At 38.9% G+C, this 22,739-nt stretch overlaps 1 protein-coding gene across 1 annotated transcript in view; it reads left to right on the top strand.

Annotated features, from left to right (window-relative positions):
* Window positions 1-202: 202 nt before the first annotated feature.
* Window positions 203-22,739, top strand: part of NOC3L (NOC3 like DNA replication regulator) — a gene marked incomplete at its 5' end in the record, with an annotated part of 32,187 nt that continues 9,650 nt past the window's right edge. The window contains 13 exons of the mRNA XM_079711856.1: window positions 203-315; window positions 522-543; window positions 1,442-1,649; window positions 4,551-4,683; window positions 5,436-5,593; window positions 6,178-6,231; window positions 8,665-8,795; window positions 12,014-12,175; window positions 12,937-13,030; window positions 15,948-16,123; window positions 16,532-16,660; window positions 20,739-20,870; window positions 22,484-22,564. Coding sequence (XP_079567982.1) covers window positions 203-315; window positions 522-543; window positions 1,442-1,649; window positions 4,551-4,683; window positions 5,436-5,593; window positions 6,178-6,231; window positions 8,665-8,795; window positions 12,014-12,175; window positions 12,937-13,030; window positions 15,948-16,123; window positions 16,532-16,660; window positions 20,739-20,870; window positions 22,484-22,564 — 1,593 coding nt within the window. The remainder of the gene's footprint in view (window positions 316-521; window positions 544-1,441; window positions 1,650-4,550; window positions 4,684-5,435; window positions 5,594-6,177; window positions 6,232-8,664; window positions 8,796-12,013; window positions 12,176-12,936; window positions 13,031-15,947; window positions 16,124-16,531; window positions 16,661-20,738; window positions 20,871-22,483; window positions 22,565-22,739) is intronic.

The following is a 22,739-nucleotide window of genomic DNA, read 5'->3' as shown; positions in this document are numbered from 1 at the left end:
CTACAACAAGCTACACACGAGGAGAGGTACAAAATGCAGGCAGGTGATTTAAAAAAATCGTCCTCCCGTTCTGAGGGGAGAAGCCCGACTTCCTGAAGAATTTCAAAGAAACAGAGCAGGAGTCAAAGATTCAAACACCCTGTGAAGTGAACCCCACCCTAGGACCATTCACCTTTAGCGATTCCCGGTTCCGTGTGTGCTCATGTGCGTGAACGCCGCGTCGCCGCCGGCCCAGGGACGCGAGAACGTCACCGCGAACGGGCGCGTGTCCGCTCTTGTCTACGGAAGTCCCGCCCCCATTTCCGGCGGCGGAGGGTGGGAAGGGGCTAGGGGAAGCTTCCGGCTGGAGCAGCATTGCTGGTTTCGCACGTGTGTTTCCCCTTCGGGATTCCCGGATTACCCCCGCCCCTGGTGAATTTATCGGGCCTGCAGATTTAAAGATGAAGGTGGTGAGTGTCCTTAGAAGCCCGGTCCCCACGGCTTATGGCCCCTTTGGCTCACAAAGTCGCTCCCTGGTGTAGCCTTTCGGCGGTTCTCGCCCTTGTATGGGGGGCGGTGGCCTAGATTAGGGGGTCCCTCCTGGCTCTAAGCGCTCTCAGCTTCCCCGCCCTTAGACCTGGCTCCTTTTTCATCGCCCGCTGTGCGCGCTTGGCTTTAAGGGACCGCAATGAGACTAGCACGGAGTCTTGAGTTCATACATAGGATGTCAGATTTGAAGAGTTCTACAAGACCGTCTTCTGAACCCGTTATTTCACAGATGAGAAGCAGGGTCCTGCCTTCAATGAGCTTATGAGTTGTGGGACCTGAGTTAAGTCCGTTTTTTTCTCCCTAAAGGGTAGGAGATAGAAAAGCGAGTAATTTCTGAGTGAGAGGTCACCAGCAAGAGAGTTGTAATCTACATACCCGAATTCAGTTTTGCTTTCCTTAGTTTAAGGGTCTTTGACAAATCACATAAACTCTTTAAGCCGTAGCTTCCCCAGTAATATGAGGATAACAGCAGTCGCTACTTAACTAGGCTGTTGGAGGTAATATGTTAGAGCACTTTGTAAACAGTAAAGCGATATGTAAACGTCAGTGATTGCGAAAGACAGCCAGCATTTTGCTCTTAGTATGCCAAACTACAGGCGTTAAGCTAGCCTTGAATAACCGTTTACTACTAGCTTAGTGGTTCTTCACCTTTTTTCGAGTCTTAGACTCCTTTGAGCGGCTGTGGATTCTGGTCACAGGAAGACCCTCTGTTGAATAACTGATGATCTAGTGCCATTCTGTAGGATTAATGCCATAGTGTGGTTTTAGATCTTATATCCAAGACCCATGGCTGTGAGACATTAAAATTGTGGAATTGGTCTAATGAAATTTTATAGTCAATTCTCTTTAACCTGATTTTAAAAATAATTTAAATTTCTGGGTATGCAGTGCTTCTTCTGTTGTTGTTTTCTAGAGAAGAAATAAAAAACAGGTCCCAAGCTTTCGGAAGTTGCTAAAAACTAGTAAAGTCAAACTTGAAAACAAGCTAAAAAACAAACAATTTAAACAACAAAGCACTATCAAGAAGTACCGAAAAGAACAGAGGAAACTAAGACAAGCTGTAAAAGATGCTGTATCTAAGAAACCTATTCCATTGGAGGACCCAAAGGAAAAACGACCAGGTAATTGTGAAAACATTCATGTGTTCCAGTTTCCATTGATTTGTTTTAAAATGTTCTTCATGGAATAACTTTGCTTTCTAGTAATCACTCTTCTTGTTCTCAGGTCTTCCTAAGAGTAGGTAAGGATCGTAGTCCTGTATGCTTTATCACAGTTAGTATGAGAAAACATTTCAGTACAGTATTCATAGTGAGAAAGAGCTAGACTCTCCTTTCAGTTTGTCTAGAAAGCAGATCTGAAGATACAATACATACTTGGGAAAACAGACTCAGAGTAGCAGTGTAAATAATTGTTGGGCATGCCAGTGCTGCCACTTTTCCACTCACTGGCAGTTAGCTAAGGTAAGAACATTGCTTTTCTCTGGTGCATTCTTCACAGTGTTGCTAAGTTTCACTTAGTTTTCTAAACTTCTGGCTTTCTTTTCACTTGGAAACTTGGAGTGAAATTGAGCTGTAATTGTCAGGGTTTTTCTTTTGTAAACCTGTTCAAAAATTCCCAAGTACTCAAAAAACAGATAAGGAATATGACCATTTTGAGTCAGACCAGGTTTTCTCCAGGGTTACTCGTACTTTCAGGGAATTCATATTTGGCTATATCTGACTGTTTATTCTTCCCATGCCCATCTCATTCTCTTATCCTGACCTATTTAGTTTGATCCCTTGGCAACACGTTATTGTGATGTATAAAAGGTCATGGACTGGAAGTCAGGAAACTTGGACTTTTCTCTTAATTTTGTTGCTTACTAGCAGTGTGGCCTTAGTCCATCACTTAATCTCCAGGTACTTCATCTATTTAAAAAAAAATGCATTGGTTGAGTTAGATGTTTTTAAAGATCTATCTAAATTTCAGAAGAATTTTAAAAGCATGATGTGTTAGTAATTACATTTTAAAAATAGAAGCAAAAGATTTCTTCATTCTTATATGTTGAGCATCTAAATGAAGTCTCTCAGGCAGTTGGGTATAAGAGTATAATGTTCAAGTGAAAAATCTAGGTTAGAGAGAATAGTTTTTGGAATTATCAACATGTAGATGGTAATCAAAGCCTTAGGCTTGGGTAAAATCACCATGGAGACTGTGTAGCATGAAAATAAGAGAACCTAGAACAGAATATTAAGGAACCCCAGCATTTAAGAACTGGGTGGAGGAGCCTGTAATGTGGTTTGAGGAGGAGCCAGAGAATTAGGAAGAAAACTTGAATTGTACAGTGTCTTAGAAATCAAAAGAAGTGTATTTCAAGAAAGAAGGAAACGCTTTATGTTCTAACATGAAATAGTCTATAAAATAAATTCTTATTTTAACAAATAAGATGAAAAGTAGTGTGTAGTAGAGCTTTCACCCACTTGAAATTATAGGTTATCACCACATGTAAGATAGGCTTACACCAGTTGAGTAAAAAGGAAAAAAATAGTATGTACTCATAGACTCATATGTGAACTATCAGGAAGAATTAAAAAAAAAAAAGAAAGAAATGGACTGTCCTTTGACCCAACAATCCCACTGCTAGGAATTCATCCTATGATTATTTTAAAAAAATTTCCAAGAGTATATATGCCCAAGCATATTCATTGCAACACTGTTAATGATAGCAAAAAAAAAAAAAGAAAGATCACCATCAAAAACTGAAAATAATCAAAATGTCTATCAACAAGGAATTGTAATAAATGATATAAATGTACACAATACCATACAGCTGTTAAGACTGAGGTAGAGGGGACTTCCGTGGTGATGCAGCGGTTGGGACTCTGTGCTCCCAATGCAGGGGGCCTTGGTTCAGTCCTTGGCTGGGGAACTAGATCCCACATGCCACAGCTAAGAGCCCACATGCCGCAACTAAAGGTCCCGCATGCGGCAATGAAAACCCCACATGTCACAACTAAGACCCGGCGCAGCCAAATAAATAAATGAACGAATGAGGTAGAGCTATGTTCTAGTTATATGATCTACAAGATCTGTGCAGCAAATGATACAATTATCATCACTTCCTCCTTTTTTTTTTTTTTTAGCAGCTGCATATTTTTGTCCTATATGTAAATTTAACCAGTTTAAAATGTATTTTAAATTTTGGCAAGATACTGATGTGTTGTTTGCTGGAAGATGACCACCTTAAAATGGTAAGATGACGAAATTAATAGATTGGAGATGTTGAAGATATAGGGGAGAGGGGGCTTCAGTGGTACAACAAGGCAACAGAAGGCGAGAGTTCTTGGGGTCCAGAGCGCAGGAGGAGAGGTGTCTCTTCCAGTGTTACGGGATGGAAAAAGGAAAAGATGGATGCAGATGCTGTTGAATTCATCATGGGAAACTGAAGGAGTTTCTAGCTTATAGCTTTTCTCAGGGACATAGGAAGCTAGGTCCTCTGATAATTATGAAGTGAGGTAGGTGATGGGGTTAGAAGTGTGGTAAAAGTAGGAGATTTGAAAAGGTACTCTTGGGAAGAGAGAAAGTTGACCAGGGAAATAAACTAACTCATTTAGTCAGAGAGTGGTCAGAGAGTGGAGTCAGCACCAAGGTTTGGGATGTGGCCCTTGGAGGGGGTGGCTGAAGTGGAATGGAAGTGAAAGTCTTTGGAGATCAGACAGAACTAAGGGGCTAAGTCATTGATTGGTTCCTGCATGCTCTGAAGGACATTGCAGAATGTGTGGACACATTTATTTTTTGGTTGTTACAGTGACCTAAGAATGCTCCTGGCATTTAGATTTCAGGGGTCAGAGATGCTGGCATTTTGCCTAGCCCAGGACACCCAAGTACAACAAAGAATTGTCCTGCCCAGCGTGTCAGTAGTGCTCCCATTTAGAAACACTGGGCTAAGGTGTTAGTAAAGCACATGCTTTTCCTATCATAGACACAAAATGCAGCATTCTACATTTCTAATACTTGTTTCTGATTTTTTGTTGTTGGAACAGGTAAAAGGATTGAGAGGGAAGAGGAAGAAGAGGAGGAAGCCCTTCCTTTAGATATGATGGATGAAGATGACTTACAGTTAATGAAGGACTTAGGGCAAAGAGCATCTTTTCTAACGAGAGATCTTTCTTCTAGGTAATACTTCATTTAGATTATAGTCATTCGCATCCTTTCAGTTCTAAAAACTTGGTTCTGAATTTTACTTAGGTGGTTAGTGCGAGATGCTGCTCATCTCTGAGCACTGTGTTTACAAAGAGTAAACCCTATTCAGTCTATTTCCTAAATAAGGTTAGTTCATAAATAAAACAAGCTGATTTTATTTGGTGTATATCTTTATTTCTTTTGAGTCTGAATGGTGAAGTGGAGTGAATGGGTGAAGTGTGCTGTTTTCTGTTTGAGGCAGAGCAGTCCTGAGTTCTTTATGGCCATGTTACACGTGTCTCAGTCCTTGTTACCCTATTAGGTACATATTATTCCCTTTTACAGAGAGGAAACGCATGCTTTCCCATTGTCACAAGTAGTGGATCTGAAATTTAAACTTAGATACTTCTAAGTCAAAAGTCCATACTATGTTGTGACAGTTTTGGGGAAAGTAAAATGGCATGATGTCACCCTTGGCTCTGTGGAATATTCTTCAAAGAAAAATCTGCTGTCACTTTCACCTTTATTTTGCCTCTAAAGGGAAGACTAAGTGTAGCCATAGTTTGAGTCTTTATGGTTGGCCATACAATTCATTTATTCATTTACTATACAAATGCCTGGTCTAGATGCTAATACCTATATGCCTATTAAAGGTTTGGTTAGTGGTTTATTTTTCTGTGCTTTTAAAATGATAGGTCTCTAGGTTCTTTTTTAAAAACATTAAAACTAATTTTTTTTTCCTGCAGTGAGCCTGTTCACGCCAGGAAGCGGAAGCATGAGCGTGTTATAGATAAATATGAAAAAATACCAAGAACTCTGCAAACTGCACCAGAGAAGGAACTGATTCACTTACTTCCTATTAAAGATAAAAGTGGTATAATCCCACAGACCAGAGAGAAACCAGGTGATCAGCCCATGTATTAGTTAAAATTTTAGTTCCTTACTAATAATCACGTTCAAAATTTTTTCATTCAAAATTTATTTTAACTTTTACCCATATTTACAAAAGGGGATAGCTACAGTTAGTCACAGAGCAAACTTGCTGATTTTGGCCGGAAATACAGATGGTTATCTCAGGTGCCCATTGTACTATGAGTACAGCTGAAGCCACAAGGTTAAGGTGATTCTTTTCAGAGTATTTCATTCTGTTGTTTCTAAAGTTAGAGCATATTAGTCATCCTTTTTTAGCCTTTTTTTCCTTACATGTATTTTTTGTGAAATAAAACACACACAAAAGTCTACAAATCAAAGATGTGAAGTTTTGTGGTTTTATCACCAAAACCACACCCATAAAACTACCATCCGGACAAGAAGGAAGTACTGCCAGCACCCAGAAACTTCCCTATACTCCCCTAAATCACTAATTGCTCCCTCCTGAGAAAAGTAACTATTTTCCTGAGTTTTATGGTAATCACTTCCCTGGTTTTCCTTGTGGTTTTACCACTTATGTATATTATCATATTTTTAATATGCATATTTTCCATATAGTTATTGACAGTAACCAAGATGAAGAGGATCAAGAAGAGGTGGAACCTGAAGAAGGTAATGGGATGCATCTAGTTACTAAATTGTTAATTGAGAATTACATTTTTTTACTTAATAGTGAATTAATTTTACATAAAATCTGGAATGTGCATTTTGGAGTACTGGTCATTTCAAGCTCATTTCGAACATTTTCTCACATTTTGAAAGTCTTACCTTGTGTAATTTGAGTCTTTTTAAAAAAAAAAATAAATAAATTTATTTATTTATTTTTGTCTGCGTTGGGTCTTTGGTGCTGCACACGGGTTTTCTCTAGTTGTGGCGAGTGGGGGCTACTCTTCGTTGTGGTGCGTGGGCTTCTCATTGCAGTGGCTTCTCGTTATGGAGCATGGGCTCTAGGCGCACAGGCTTCAGTAGTTGTGGCATGTGGGCTCAGTAGTTGTGGCTCACGGACTCTAGAGTGCAGACTCAGTAGTTGTGGCGCATGGACTTAGTTGCTCTGCGGCATGTGGGATCTTCCCGGACTACGGACTAGGGCTCGAACACGTGTCCCCTGCTTTGGCAGGTGGATTCTCAACCACTGCACCACCAGGGAAGCCCTGTAATTTGATTCTTTGTTGCTTTTATTATGGAAAATTTTATTCAGTTACGTTTGTGATGTCTAGGTATGCATGAAGAATCTTATAAATTGTTACTGTTTTGAATTCTTTTTAATTGTAAATGAAAGACCTGCCTACAAATAACTGTTCACTTTTTAGCTTAAATTGTAAAAACGATTCTGTGGTACAAAATTATTTTGGTTCTTTCTTAGAGCAATTATACTTTATGTATGTCTGCTTTACATAACTAAATGTGGGTTCTAATAGCTAGAACAGTTCTAATCAAAGTTAAACTGAAAGAACGTATTTTGTTTATTTTTTAAAATAAATTTATTGGGCTTCCCTGGTGGCGCAGTGGTTGAGAGTCTGCCTGCCGATGCAGGGGACATGGGTTCGTGCCCCGGTCTGGGAGGATCCCGCATGCCGCGGAGCGGCTGGGCCTGTGGGCCATGGCCGCTGGGCCTGCGCGTCCGGAGCCTGTGCTCCGCAACGGGAGAGGCCACGGCAGTGAGAGGCCCGCGTACCGCAAAAAAATAAAAAAATAAAAAATAAAATAAAATAAATTTATTTATTTTATTTATTTATTTTTGGCTGTGTTGGGTCTTCATTGCTGTATGTGGGCTTTCTCTAGTTGCGGCGAGCGGGGGCTGCTCTTCATTGCGGTGCACGGGCTTCTCACTGCGGTGGTATCTCATGTTGTGGAGCACGGGCTCTAGGCATGCGGGCTTCAGTAGTTGTGGCTCTCAGGCTCTAGAGCCCAGGCTCAGTAGTTGTGGCACACAGGCTTAGTTGCTCCATAGCATGTGGTATCGTCCCAGACCAGGCCTCGACCCCGTGTCCCCTGCATTGGCAGGCGGATTCTTAACCACTGCGCCACCAGGGAGGCCCTGAACATATTTTATTGTTTGAAACTATATTGGTTTGGAATTTGTGGTAGAACAAGCCGGTTAAATTTTACTTTCTCTTAGCAAACCATATTAGTGTAAATGAGATTACAGGTCAACTGTTAACTGTTTTTAGGCATCCTTCATCAGCTCATTACAGATTATGCTTGTGTGTTTATTAAATCTAATTCCCTGTGAATTTCTTAAGGTGGATGTATTTTGTGTAGCTCAAAGGACTGTATAGAGTTGAAAATAAAGGAGCATGTACTTTTTAAAAAACTAAATGAGATTGCTCTTTCCCTTAATTAGTATGAATTATTGTGGGTTTATTAGCAGAGTAGTTAAAAATGTGAACTCTTAAGTCAGACTGCCTGGGTTTGAATCCCATTTCTGCCAGGGATATGAGCTTAGGCAAGTTACTTTCTCTTTGCCTCAGTGTATCTACAGAATTGGGCTAATGATAGTACTTGCCTCATGTGATTGTTGAGAGGGTGATATGTAGTAATCTTGGCCCATGGCAAGTGCTTGATAAAAGTTAGCTATCATGATTATTTGTTTTTTATAAATTTATTTATTTTATTTATTATTTTTGGCTGTGTTGGGTCTTCGTTGCTGCGCATGGGCTTTGTCTAGTTGCAGGGAGTGGGGCCTACTCTTCGTTGCAGTGCACGGGCTTCTCGTTGCGGTGGCTTGTCTTGTTGTGGAGCACAGGCTCGAGGCACGCGGGCTCAGTAGTTGCAGCACACGGGCTCAGTAGTTGTGACTCATGGGCTGTAGAGCACAGGCTCAGTAGTTGTGGTGCATGGACTTAGTTGCTCTGCAGCACGTGGGATCTTCCTGGATCAGGGCTCGAACCCGTGTCCCCTGCATTGGCAGGCGGGTTCTTAACCGCTGCACCACCAGGGAAGTCCCAATTATTTGTTACTACAAGAAAATTATTTTATTAATTGAGGTTCTTGGATACTTTTAAATAAAGACATGTTTAAGAGGGGAAACCTAATCTGTTTCAGAGATCATTGAAGAACCCATTAAAGAGCTGACATTAGAAGAACATTTAATTGAGAGGAAGAAGAAACTACAGGAGAAGAAAATGCGTATCGCAGCCTTGGCATCTGCCATATTATCAGATCCAGAAAGTAATGTAAGTATAATTAATTTCCTTAGGCTCTTCATATTATATGGTGTAACAGTCTAATCTTTTAATATTCTTTTGTTAGCTATATGCACACACAGAAAGGAAGAGCATTAACAAAATGTAGTAACTGAGTTAGAATAAGAGTACACAGGACCTTAGCCTAATCCAAATCTGTAGTCTTAGAAAAGTTACTTAAACATTCTGAGTCTTACTTTCTTCATCTCTAAATGAAGATATTGGACTTAATGTTGTAACTCTAGAAGTGGTTAAGTGTAAAAATTAACAGTGCTAGGGAGGAGGAACCAACTTGCAAGTTGCTTGACTGATCTATAGAGTTATTAAGGAAGGTGCTACACAAAAGCCAATGAGATTAGTTCAGGAATAATTGTAAGTGGAAAAAAATTTTTTTAATTAATTAATTAATTTATTTATTTTTGTCTGCATTGGATCTTCGTTGCTGTGCGTGGGCTTTCTCTAGCTGCAGCAAGTGGGGACTACTCTTCATTGCGGTGTGCAGGCTTCTCATTACGGTGGCTTCTCTTGTTGTGGAGCACGGGCTCTAGGCACGCGGGCTTCAGTAGTTGTGGCATGTGGGCTCAGTAGCTCCGTGGCATGTGGGATCTTCCCAGACCAGGGCTTGAACCCATGTCCCCTGCATTGGCAGGCAGATTCTTAACCACTGCGCCACCAGGGAAGTCTGGAAAAAGTTTATCTGTTTTAAATAAAGTAGACTGAAGAGTTATAACGAATTATCAGTGAACCATGAGCATGGGGGTAAAGGTGGTGATAGTTATAACATGTGGGCTCAAGAAACCTGAGGTTCAGTCTTGGGTCTTTTTTTTTTTTTTTTTTTTTTGGCGGTATGTGGGCCTCTCACTGTTGTGGCCTCTCCTGTTGTGGAGCACAGGCTCCGGACGTGCAGGCTAAGCGAGCATGGCTCACAGGCCTAGCCACTCCACGGCATGTGGGATCTTCCCGGACCGGGGCACGAACCCGTGTCCCCTGCATCGGCAGGCGGACTCTCAACCACTGTGCCACCAGGGAAGCCCCTTGGCTGTTTTAAGTCCTATCTGTTAGACTTTGGGAAAGTCATTTTACCCAAGCTCATTTTCTTCATCTCTAAAAAGAGGATGGTACTTTCTGTTTTTTGGCTGCGCTACGCAGCATGTGGGATCTTAGTTCACTGACCAGGGATCGAACCTGTGCCCCTGCAGTGCAAGTATGGAGTCTTAACCACTGGACTGCCAGGGAAATCCAGATGGTACCTATTTTAAAACTGTTGTGAGGATTAAATGATAAAATATACATGAAGTCATTTAAGGGGTCCTATTCTTTTTATCTTGGTGTCCCCAGCATCCTACTGTGATGAGTATTTGTTTATTGAATGATAAAATAGATTATTTACATTTATAGAAAAAAAATTCATATGGGTATGCTTTGCTGTAGTACTTATCCTTTTCTAATAAAGTGAGGGGAAAGGTCTGGAGCAGAATTGGGGAGGGGAATTTGGAATATTTCTCACCAGTATGATCTCATATAATCAGTGTAAAACCATAGAGACCAGAGCTCTTGATCTCATTTTACAGTTGAAAAATTAAGGCTTACATATTCAAGTTGTTTCATATTTTAACAGCTACTAGATTGGAACCCATGTCTTCTAACTCTGGATCCTCATCCTCATTTCATACAGGTTAGGGTTGCAAACAGGTGGTGGCGTATTTGTCCTCTCACCACTATGTGGCAAACATTTTTGACCAACCAGCACATTCTCAAGAGCGCAGAGCGCTCCAGCAGGCAGTGGTGGTCCATCCAGTCCAGCACATGTGTTGAAGTCAGTGTTTCACTTCTTCATCACATAATACAAATGATCTGTATAAGATCTTGTTGAAACTAAATATGGATACATTATATTAAATTCCTGACTAGTTCATGTATAGGTGATTAATATACTTGATTGATGTATGTAACAGTTTAGTATATTTCAAAAAGTGTCTTTAGGGAAATAGGACACACATGTTTTAGGAAAACCCAGTGCCATTTGCAGCAACATGGATGGACCTAGAGATGATCAGACTAAGTGAAGTAAGTCAGACAGAGAAAGACAAATATATGACATCACTTATGTGTGGAATCTAAAAAAATGATACAAATGACCTTATTTTAAAAATAGAAGTAGACTCAGTCATAGAAAACAAACTTATGGTTACCAAAGGGGAAAGGGGCGGGGGAGAGATAAATTAGGAGTTTGGAATTAACAGATATAGATTACTGTATATAAAGTACATAAACAACAAGGACCTGTATAGCACAGGGAACTATGTCAGTATCTTGTAATAACCTATAATGAAAAAGAATCTGAAAAAGAATAGATGTTTTTATATATATATATATATATATATATATATATAAAACCGAATCACTTTGCTGTACACCTGAAACATTGTAAATCGACTATACTTCAATTTTTTTTTTTTTTTTTTTTTTTTTTGCGGTACGCGGGCCTTTCACTGTTGGGGCCTCTTCCGTTGCGGAGCACAGGCTCCAGACGCGCAGGCCCAGCGGCCATGGCTCACGGGCCCAGCCGCTCCGCGGCACGTGGGATCTTTCCGGACCGGGGCACGAACCCGTGTCCCCTGCACCGGCAGGCGGACGCTCAACCACTGCGCCACCAGGGAAGCCCTATACTTCAATTTAAAAAAAAGTAGCATCGGGCTTCCCTGGTGGCGCAGTGGTTGAGAGTCCGCCTGCCGATGCAGGGGACATGGGTTCGTGCCCCGGTCCGGGAAGATCCCACATGCCGCAGAGCGGCTGGGCCCATGAGGCGTGGCCGCTGAGCCTGTGCATCCGGAGCCTGTGCTCCGCAACGGGAGAGGCCACAACAGTGAGAGGCCCGCGTACCGCAAAAAAAAAAAAAAAAAAAAAAAGTAGCATCATAAATAAAAAGAAAACCCAATAAAAAAAGAATTTCTAAAAATAGGTAGATTAATAAATTTATACTTTTTAAAGTATATTTTTTCAACTGCTTATTTAACAAAAATATGATGAACTTATAGCTTTAGTGATATATCTTTTGTAAATGTGAGCAGTGTCTGTAGTTGTGTGTGGCTGTACTAGACTGTGAGCCATTGTGTGAATTCCACTTATTGTGCCAGATGTGAGGCTGTTGTCTTTTGTTTATAATTGTCTTGCCATTTCTCTAGCCGTATAAGTTATTTCTTTAACAGATAAAAAAATTGAAAGAATTACGTTCCATGCTGATGGAACAGGATCCTGACGTGGCTGTTACTGTTCGAAAGCTGGTGATAGTTTCTCTGATGGAGTTATTTAAAGACATTACTCCTTCTTATAAAATACGACCCCTAACAGAGGCAGAAAAATCTACCAAGGTAATGCTGGATATAATTTTTTTTTAACATCTTTATTGGAGTATAATTGCTTTACAATGTTGTGTTAGTTTCTGCTGTATAACAGAATGAATCAGCTATATGCATACATATATCCCTATATCTCCTCCCTTTTGTGTCTTCCTCCCACCCTCCCTATCCCACCCCTCTAGGTGGTCACAAAGCACTGAGCTGACCTCCTTGTGCTATGCAGCTGCTTTCCACTACCTATCTGTTTCACATTTGGTAGTGTATATATGTCAGTGCTACTCTCTCACTTCATCCCAGCTTACCCTTCCCCCTCCCTGTGTCCTCAAGTCCATTCTCTACATCTGCGTCTTTATTCCTGTCCTGCCCCTAGGTTCATCAGAACCATTTTTTTTTTTTAGATTCCATATATATGTGTTAGCATACGGTATTTGTTTTTCTCTTTCTGACTTACTTCACTCTGTATGACAGACTCTGGGTCCATCCACCTCACTACAAATAACTCAATTTTGTTTCTTTTTATGGCTGAATAGTATTCCATTGTATATATGTGCCACATCTTCTTTATCCATTCATCTGTTGATGGACACTTAGGTTGCTTCCATGTCCTGGCTATTGTAAATAGTAATGCTGGATATAATTACTACACAAAATAAGCTGAAAATTTTGCATAGCTAGAGATGAGAGAAATAGTGGGAACACTCATATTTTGTGCTAATTTAAAAATGGATTTCAGTATTTTGATTTAAGAAAATCATCTTTTTTGGTCTTTTTAGATCCGCAAAGAAACCCAAAAGTTAAGAGAATTTGAAGAAGGCCTGGTTAGCCAATATAAATTTTACTTGGAAAATCTGGAGCAAATGGTTAAAGGTATATTAAAAATATCTTAAAAGTATGTAACACACTTAGCTTTGATCAGGAATGTGAATTCTATATTCTGTCCTGTGTGTTGAGAGTCATATAGTGTATGGTCAGGAGCAGAGTCTATAGAGTCAGACTTCCTGGGTTCAAATTCTGGTTCACCTCTTAATACCTATGTGGTGGGCAAAGGACTTAATCTCTCTGTGCCTCAGTTTTTCCTGTCTATAAAATGGGAATAAGGATAGTACTTTACCTCATAGGATTGTTGTGAGTAGTGAATTAATTTATAGATATAAAGTAGAATTATAGTGCCTATACTAGGCACTGTGCTTTATCAGCTATCAGTATTATTATTGTTGCTGCAGTTCTTTACCTAGTAAGTAGTTGTATGTTTCATGAATGGCTGGAATTTATTCTACTTTTTTTTTTTTGAGGGTTTTTTTCCTACATCTTTATTGGAGTATAATTGCTTTACAGTGTTGTGTTAGTTTCTGCTGTATAATAAAGTGAGTCATCTTTATGCATACGTATACCCCCATATCCCCTCCCTCTTGTGTCTCCCTCCCACTCTCCTTAATCCCACCCCTCTAGGTGGTCGCAAAGGACTGAGCTGATCTCCCTGTGCCATGCAGCTGCTTCCCACTAGCTGTCTATTTTGCATTTAGTAGATGAACTTAGGGGCAGGACAGGAATAAAGACACAGACATAGAGAATGGACTTGAGGACAAGGGGAGGGGGAAGGGTAGGCTGGGACGAAGTGAGAGAGTGGCACTGACATATATATTCTACCGGTGTTTATTTGAAGGGGGTAGTCAGGGGAGAAAGATGATGTGAACTGGTTGTAGTGAGTGCCTTGAAAATGGACTTAACATTATCGGGATGATAAACTCTTCTATCAAACCCTGTTCTCTTTCTCTTCATTCAGAAGAGGAAGAACATGGGAGACATTCAGGCATGAATGGGGAAGAGATCTCATTGCCAAGGCGAGGTGCTTTCACCTGACTCACTTGGGCTCCTTTACTCAGTGCTGGGTCTAAGCAGCACCTAGCTGCTAGCTCAGCTGCAGCAGAGCTACTTAATCTGTCAGCCCAGTAACGACATGGAGGTGGGGTGGGTGGCATGGGCATTGCTTCTGTGCTCTGGCATCCCAACTGGAACCTACATACTAGCATTTATTTATTTACCTATTGATCTACCTGTCTGTCTATTATAATGTCTTCAAGATTCATCCTTGCTGTAGCATGTGTCAATATTATCTTCCCTTTTTAAGGCTGAATAATATCCCATTGTATGTGTACACTACATTTTGTGTATCCATTCACCCATCCATTATAAAGTCTTGTCAGTTTTAAGTAAATAGAAGGTATCATTCTTACTTATGGTGAATACAGTCTGAGGAAAAATCACGTATATGAGAAGCAAGTTTAAAACAAAGGCACTAGGGAATTCCCTGGCTGTCCAGTGGTTAGGACTCCACGCTTCCACTGCAGGGGACACGGGTTCTATCCCTGGTTGGGGAACTAAGATCCCGCATGCTGCGCAGCACAGCCAAAAAAACAAAATAAATAATAAAATAAAATAAAGTGAAGCAAAGGTGCTGTCTTCTATACTGTCTTTCACATCTCTGGTTGTGTATGATGTAGGAGGAGGTCTTGAACCTACTCTAGAAAAAAAATCAGCGTATTTTCATATTCTCATATTCAAGATACTGTGTTACAGTAACAATATGTAGAAGTTTCTAGAAAAGAGGTACTGTGAATCATCAATTATTTTGAAGGAGAAATTAAACTTTTTTTGGACCTCCTGGCTAAAGATACCACAGTGAGCATCAGCAAGAAGCCAGGGGAAATGATGCTTATGGAAAGCCAAGATTCTTGTAATTGTGGTTAGTCAGAGGGTGGATGATGCTAGGCAAATTTAATGGTAACATCTGTACTTGAGTCTAAGTGTAGACAAAGATGTGGTAGGTATATTTAATGGTAACATCTGTACTTGTGTCAAAGTGTAGACAAGGGTGATGGTAGGCAAATTTTAATGGTAACATCTATACTTGTGTCTAAGTGTAGACAAGGATGGTGGTAGGCAAATTTTAATGGTAACATCTGTACTTGTGTCTAAGTGTAGAGAAGGATCATGGTAGGCAAATTTAATGGTAACATCTGTACTTGTGTCTAAGTGTAGACAAGGATGTGGTAGGCAGATTTAATGGTAGCATCTGTACTTGAGTCTAAGTGTATACAAGGATGTGGTAGGTATATTTAATGGTAACATCTGTACTTGAGTCTAAGTGTAGAGAAGGATCATGGTAGGCAGATTTAATGGTAACATCTGTACTTGAGTCTAAGTGTAGACAAGGATGTGGTAGGCAGATTTAATGGTAACATCTGTACTTGAGTCTAAGTGTAGACAAGGATGTGGTAGGTATATTTAATGGTAACATCTGTACTTGAGTCTAAGTGTAGACAAGGATGTGGTAGGCAGATTTAATGGTAACATCTGTACTTGAGTCTAAGTGTAGACAAGGGTCATGGTAGGCAAATTTTAATGGTAACATCTGTACTTGTGTCTAAGTGTAGAGAAGGATCATGGTAGGCAAATTTAATGGTAACATCTGTACTTGAGTCTAAGTGTAGACAAGGATGGTGGTAGGCAAATTTAATGGTAACATCTGTACTTGAGTCTAAGTGTAGACAAGGATGGTGGTAGGCAAATTTAATGGTAACATCTGTACTTGAGTCTAAGTGTAGACAAGGATGGTGGTAGGCAAATTTAATGGTAACATCTGTACTTGTGTCTGAGTGTAGCCAGCTCATACTTAAGAAGTCACATGGTCTGTTGATTTTTCATATTACTGCTTATTACTGTAAAACAAACTAATTGAAATTTTAGCCAATGAATAAAGTAACTACAGTTATCTCTTGATTAGACTGGAAGCAAAGGAAGCTGAAGAAAAGTAACGTGGTTTCCTTAAAGGCCTACAAGGGACTGGCAGAGGTGGCTGTGAAGAGCCTGTGTGAGCTGCTGGTGGCCCTGCCTCATTTCAACTTTCACAACAACATCATTGTACTGATTGTTCCTCTCATGAATGACATGTCAAAATCGGTGGGTTGCTTTTGTTGCTGTTGTCCTTAACAGAAAATCATAGACGATGTGATTATTTTTTTCTCTCTCTCAAAATTCTTTTGGCGCTATTATTTATTGCTAAAATGGGGTCCTTTGTTAAATACTGTCTCTTCAAGAAAATTGTTTGAACATAAGCTTGGTTAAGTGGTTCTGAATAGGAGGTGGTTTTGCCCTCCTCTTCAGGCTGTGTCTGCACACATTTTGATTGTCACGACTATGGTGATGGAGGATTGTTGCTGCTGGCTTCTGGTGGATAAAGGTCAGGGAGGCTTCTAAACATCCTCCAATGCACAGGACAGGGCCCCACAGCAACGAATTATCTGGCCCCAAATGTTAGTACTGCTGAGGCTGAGAAACACTGGTTTAGTGTAACATTTTATTTTTCAGATATCTGAAATGTGTTGTGAAGCAGTAAAGAAACTCTTTAAACAAGATAAATTAGGCCAAGCATCACTGGGTGTAATTAAAGTGATTTCTGGTTTTGTGAAAGGCAGAAATTATGAAGTTAGGCCAGAGGTAAGCCTTTTTTTTCTCACTTTGTATTGTGTTTGTTTTTAAATTACAAAGTTAATTTTCAGTTGTTATGAGGAATTTATTTTTTATAGATGTGTAAAGTATAAAGTGAAAGTGCTCCCCAGAAGTAGCCAGTCATAGCAGTTCGGCCTGTATCCTTCTAGATGTTTTTCTATGCAGATAGAGACATACTTTGTATTTTAAAATAAAAAAATGGGTTTATACTTTGGAAACTATTCTGGAGCTGTTTTCATTTAATGTATTGTGGACTAATGTATAGGGCTATCCCATTCTTTTTAACGTCTGCTTTAGTATTCCATTATGTGAATAATATATAGTTCGTACTTGATGGATGGCTGAGTTGTTTCTAGATTTTTGCTGTTACAGTCAGCATAGAGAAGAATGTTTTGGCCACGTTATTTTTTCACACTTATGTGAGATTCTGTGAGTGAAATTTCTAAAGTGTGGATACTGGATCCAACAGTATACACATTTGAATATTTGAGAGCTAATGCCAAATTGTCCTCCAAAAACATTTGATCACTTGTGTTCCCACTAGTGATAGGAGTGTCATTTCCCCACAACCTACCCAGTGTTGAATATTTTTACTCTTTAATCTTTGTTAGTCTGGTAGGTAAAAAATTACATAAATTAATGTATATTATTTTGTTTACACATTTTTATTAGTGAGGTTTTACTTCCTTTAATACATTTATTAGTCATTTGAATTTTTTGCCTGTTTGTATTGTTTACCAGTTTTTCTCCTCCGGTATTTGACTTTCTTAAAGACATGTAATAATTTTTTTTTTTTTTTTTTTTTGCGATACACGGGCCTCTCACTGTTGTGGCCTCTCCCGTTGCGGAGCACAGGCTCCGGACACGCAGGCCCAGTGGCCATGGCTCATGGGCCAAGCCGCTCCGCGGCATGTGGGATCTTCCCGGACCGGGGCACGAACCCGTGTCCCCTGCATCAGCAGGCGGACTCTGAACCGCTGTGCCACCAGGGAAGCCCAACATGTAATAATTTTTAAAATGTGCATATATTTGAATAAATATGAGCCATGTACTAGGCAGTGTTCTAGGTCCTGGGGATAAAGTAGTGAACAAAAGAAACAAAAGCTCTGTGTGTCTTTTGAGCTTAAGTTACATAGTAAGGATATTAAGTCTCTGTTATATAAGTTGCAAATATTTATTTGTTGCTCTGTCCTTTAATTTTGTGTTGTTGTCTTTTTGCTTTATAGAAGTTTTGCATTTTAATTACTTATTTTACAGAATTGATTTTTTTATATTCAAGAATATCAGGTATCTTGCCATTTTCTTTTATGTTCTTAAGTGAAGTTTTATAGTTTTCTTCATTTGGGTCTTAGATATTTTCATTAATTTTTAGTCATATAGTTTTGATTGTTAAGCTGATTTTTTTTTTTTACTGTTTTATTTCCTAATTTTGAAGTCTTCTTCCTTTGCCGTCAAATTCTTTTCATCCCTTATAGCTGATAACTTTAGTTGAACTGCTAAAATTACAAATATTGGGCTTAAGTATTACTCAGAATTTTAGAGTAATCGGGGAATAAAGCTTGAACATGAAATTGGCCATAGGGAAACACTTTCATTTTAATGATGCTAGAATATAAACTGCTTTCTTTACTTTCTTGGTATTTGTTTGTTTGCTTGGTATATATATACTTTGTATAGTAATGTGATTTTTTTAAAGGTGTACAATGTGATGATTTAATGTGTGTATACACTGTGAAATGATTACTGCAATCAAGTTAATTAACACATCCATCACCTCTCATAGTTACCTTTTTTTTGTGGTGAGAATACTTAAGATCTACTCTCTTAGCAAATTTCAGGTCTATGATACGGTATTATTACCCAGAACTTATTCACCTTATAACTGAAAGTTTGTATCCTTTGACCAGGATTTCCTCATTTCCTCCATCCCCTGGCAAGCGCCATTCTACTCTCTGGTTCTGTGGGTGTGACTTTTTGAGATCATACAGTATTGAGTCTGTGTCTGGCTCATTTCACTTGTCCTGTCCTGCAGGTTCATCCATGTTATCAAAGATGACAGGACCCTCTTTTTAAGGCTGAATAACATTCCATTGTATGTATATCTCACATTTGCTTTATTCCGGCAGGCACGTAGATTGGTTCCATATCTTGGCTTTTGTGAACAGTGCTGCAGTGAACATGGGTGTGCAGATATCTCTTTGAGATACTGATTTCATTTCCTTTGGATATATACCCAGAAGGGGGATTGCTGGATCATATGATAATTGTATTTTTAATTTTTTAGGAGCCTCCATACTGTTCCATAATGGCTGTGTCAATTTACATTCCCACCAACAGTGTACAAGGGTCCCCTCTTCTCCACAACCTCACTAACACTTGTTATTTCTTGTCTTTTTCATAATAGCCATTCTAATAGGTGTGAGGTGGTATCTCACTGTGGTTATGGTTTGCATATCCATGATGATTAGTGCTGTTCAGCATCTTTTCATTTACCTGTTGGTCATTTGTTGTTTGTCTTCTTTGGAAAAAATGTGTTTTTAGGTCCTTTGTTCCTTTTCAGATCAGGTTATTTGTTTTTTGCTGTGAGTTGTTTGAGTTCCTTAGTATTTTGGATATTACTCCTTATCAGATACATGATTTGCAGATATTTTCTGCCATTCCGTAGGTTGCCTTTGCATCTTGTCGATGGTTTCCTTTGCGTGTGGAAGGTTTTTAGTTTAATGTAGTCTCACTTGTTTGTTTTTGCTTTTGATGTCATATCTAGAAAATTAATGCTCAGACCAATGTCAAGGAACTTTGTCTCTATGTTTTCTCTTCTAGGAGTTTTATGGTGTCAGGTCTTACATTTAAGTCTTTAATCCATTTTGAATTAATGTTTGTGACTGGTAAGATAAAGGTCCAGTTTCATTCTTCTGTATGTGGATATCCAATTTTCCTAACACCATTTATTGAAGAGACTGTTCTTTCCCTATTGTGTATTCTTGGTTCCCTTACCAAAGATTAGTTGACCATGTGCCACATTCTTTGATTTGGAGTTATTTTTCATTTGTGGGTGATATTTTATGAGCACATAGAATACCTACAAAATACTCAAATCTTTCTGAGACCTAGAGTGACTTCAGGTTCAGTGTTTATGTTTTTAGTTCTTCCTTGTTTTCATTACATGATTTAAATGAAGTTCTCAGCTTTCTCCCAAATGTACATATTGGAACCTCAAAAGAATACAAACCTGTAGTTCTTTTTTTCTCCAAGAATGCTGCTGTGACTGCAGGTCAGTAGAGTGGTTTCTTCCCCAGAAAACGTAGGATTTAAAACCCCTTTTGTCTTTGTGTTTGGATGGTTGCTGTAGCACACAGTACATCAGTTTCTAAATTAGTTTCTGAACTTTTTTGAATGGCTTAAGGCAATAGTACATGTGGTCCCTGGACCAGCATCAGCTGGTGATTAGAAATACAAATTCTGGGGCCCCACTGCAGACCTGCTGAATCAGAAGCTCTGGGGATGGGGTCTAGCTTTTTGTGGTTTAACAAGCCCTCCAGGTGATTGTGATGTTTGCTAAAGTTGGAGACCCATTGGCCTGAAGAAAAATAAGTTGTCTTAATAACACTAGTCTTCATGTTATTTTTTTTGTTGGGAAAAAAAGATTAGAACTGTTAACTGCAAAACTGAATCTGGTTTGGGAATTTAAAGCTGGTTTAGAAATGTCTGATAAATATCGTCTTCTCCCATACTGGCCCAAACCTTTTTCTGACCTTTCTACTCCTTGTAATCCTATCTACCAGTGCCAGGTAGTGTTCTCTCTTCCTTGTTCTTATTCCACTGCAAAGTAATATTATGTGTATTTAGCCAAATACTAGTGTCCTTTCATAGACAAAATTTACTGAATACGTTTAACAAAAAGATAATAGAACTTTGTGTAAAATGTGATAAAGTTTCAAAGTTTTTTTTTGGGGGGGGTTTTTTTGGCATGAGGGAAGGAATAACACTGTTGAATGCTTATTCTGTTTAAAGTATTTGAGGGCAATATAAATATTAAGCTGTGTATTTGTGTTTTCTTCAATACCAGATGTTAAAAACATTCTTGTGCTTAAGGATCAAAGAAGTAGAAGTGAAAAAAGATACAGAGGATATTAATAAACAAAAAAAGTTCATGACTTTCAAGGAAAAGAGAAAAACTCTATCAAGAATGCAGAGAAAGGTTTGATTGATTTCCTTTTTTAAATTGATTTTAGATTAAAATCATAATATAGGCACAGGGAAAAATCATAGTTAAGTTATAAATATTTTAAAATCTGATATTTAGAGAATTTTATTTTCCCCAGTTATTGCAAAGAAATGTTTTATTAAATCAACTTAAACAGACAGTTCATTAGCAAAGAGAGCAGTAGATGAAAAGGTTTTCTTGCCATGCTAGCTTTTTTTTTTTTTTTGGCCACACCGCACCACTCGGCATGTGGGATCTTAGTTCCCCGACCAGGGATCTAACCTGCGCTCCTTGTGTTGGAAGCACGGAGTCTTAACCACTGGACCACCAGGGAAGTCCCCATGCTGGCTTTTGAGATCCTCTTAGATTCATCGTGATAACACAGATTCCTTCCTTAACAGAAAGGATGCATTCATGTGAAGTTGGCAACAAAGTAGGTTTTAGTCAAATCTCCTTTCTCTGTTGGTTTGTATTTGAAAACTAGGTTGAAATTCCAGGCTTTTGTTTATTTACTATGAGACTTTGGAAACATTTTTTTAATATTCTGAGAAATGGAGCTAATAATAGCACCTACCTTGCAGGGTGATTGTGCAGTTTAAATATAATGACATAGGAAAAGCACTTAGAGTGTGCAGCGCTGGGCACACTTTATACACATTAGTTACAACCACCACCATTATTATGATCACTTCTCAAAACATTTCTAAACAGTTTATTAGGGTTATCAAGTGGGTTATAAAAACAAAGGAAAAAATAATTTCCAGGGAGATCCATCTTTGAATGTGTCTAATAAATTTTGAAAATAAGACAGGAATATCAAAATAGACTTAATGATTGTTAACAAATGAAGGTAAATATTTAAATTATTTATACCATACTATCCTAATATAAGTTGGATGTGCCTGTTAGGAACAGCATGTATGTGGCTACAGTGGGGAAACAAAGACCCAATAAGCAGCTCTTTAACAACTTCGTGTGAGGGAAGGAAACGCCATTCCTCAGTCAGTCCCCAGTGTCTCAGGCAGCTTAGCAACCATTGTTTGCTGCTCTAACAGCATAAGGGAGTGGAAAGAAATTGGTTTTCTGTTGAATTTCTGTATGTATAGTATCCGGTTTTATGCATTGTATGTAAATGAGTTTGGGAAGCATTGTTGATGACTGGTTTCCACATTATAGATGATTTAACATAATTATTTCTGGGCTCAGCATGTCCTTCCTTCCTCCTTTTTTTTTTTGAAAAAATTTAATTTAAATTACAGAAAACTACAGAGAGTAGTATAATATATCCCATGTATTTACCATTCTGATTGAGCAAATATTAATATACTTCAGTTTCTTTCTTGAAAAGAAAGAAACCATTGGTTATAGAGTTGGAGTCCCTTTGTCCCTTCTCCAGTCCCATTCTTTTCCCTTCCTCCTAGGAGGCAGCCACTGTCATAATTTGGTTTATGGATGCTTCTTACCCATTTTTTCTATTTTTGCTTCTATTTGTAGACGGTCTGTGGTATTATTGTGTGTGTTTCATAATATTGACATAATGCCTCTCTGAAGCTAGCTTTTTCATTCAGTGGTATACTCTTTTTTTTCTTTTTTTAATCTATTTTCAGTGGAAGAAAGCAGAAGAGAAACTAGAGAGAGAGCTTCGGGAGGCAGAAGCTTCGGAGAGTACTGAGAAAAAACTTAAACTGGTAGGCAGTTTTACGTTTTCTCATGCTTTTAAAGTGTTTTGTTAAATGATTTCAACTAGAGATTTATTGCTTCAACTTGTGGTTGTATGACTTTGGTTTATTTCACGAGGCTTAGACACATGATGTGTAAGAAATGATAATGTGATCGATGATGCTAGTTTTAGAAAATCACAGG

This window comes from Hyperoodon ampullatus, assembly GCF_949752795.1.
Source record: "Hyperoodon ampullatus genome assembly, chromosome: 1".
Lineage (NCBI taxonomy): Eukaryota > Metazoa > Chordata > Mammalia > Artiodactyla > Ziphiidae > Hyperoodon > Hyperoodon ampullatus.
This window is presented reverse-complemented; position numbering and strand designations above follow the sequence as displayed.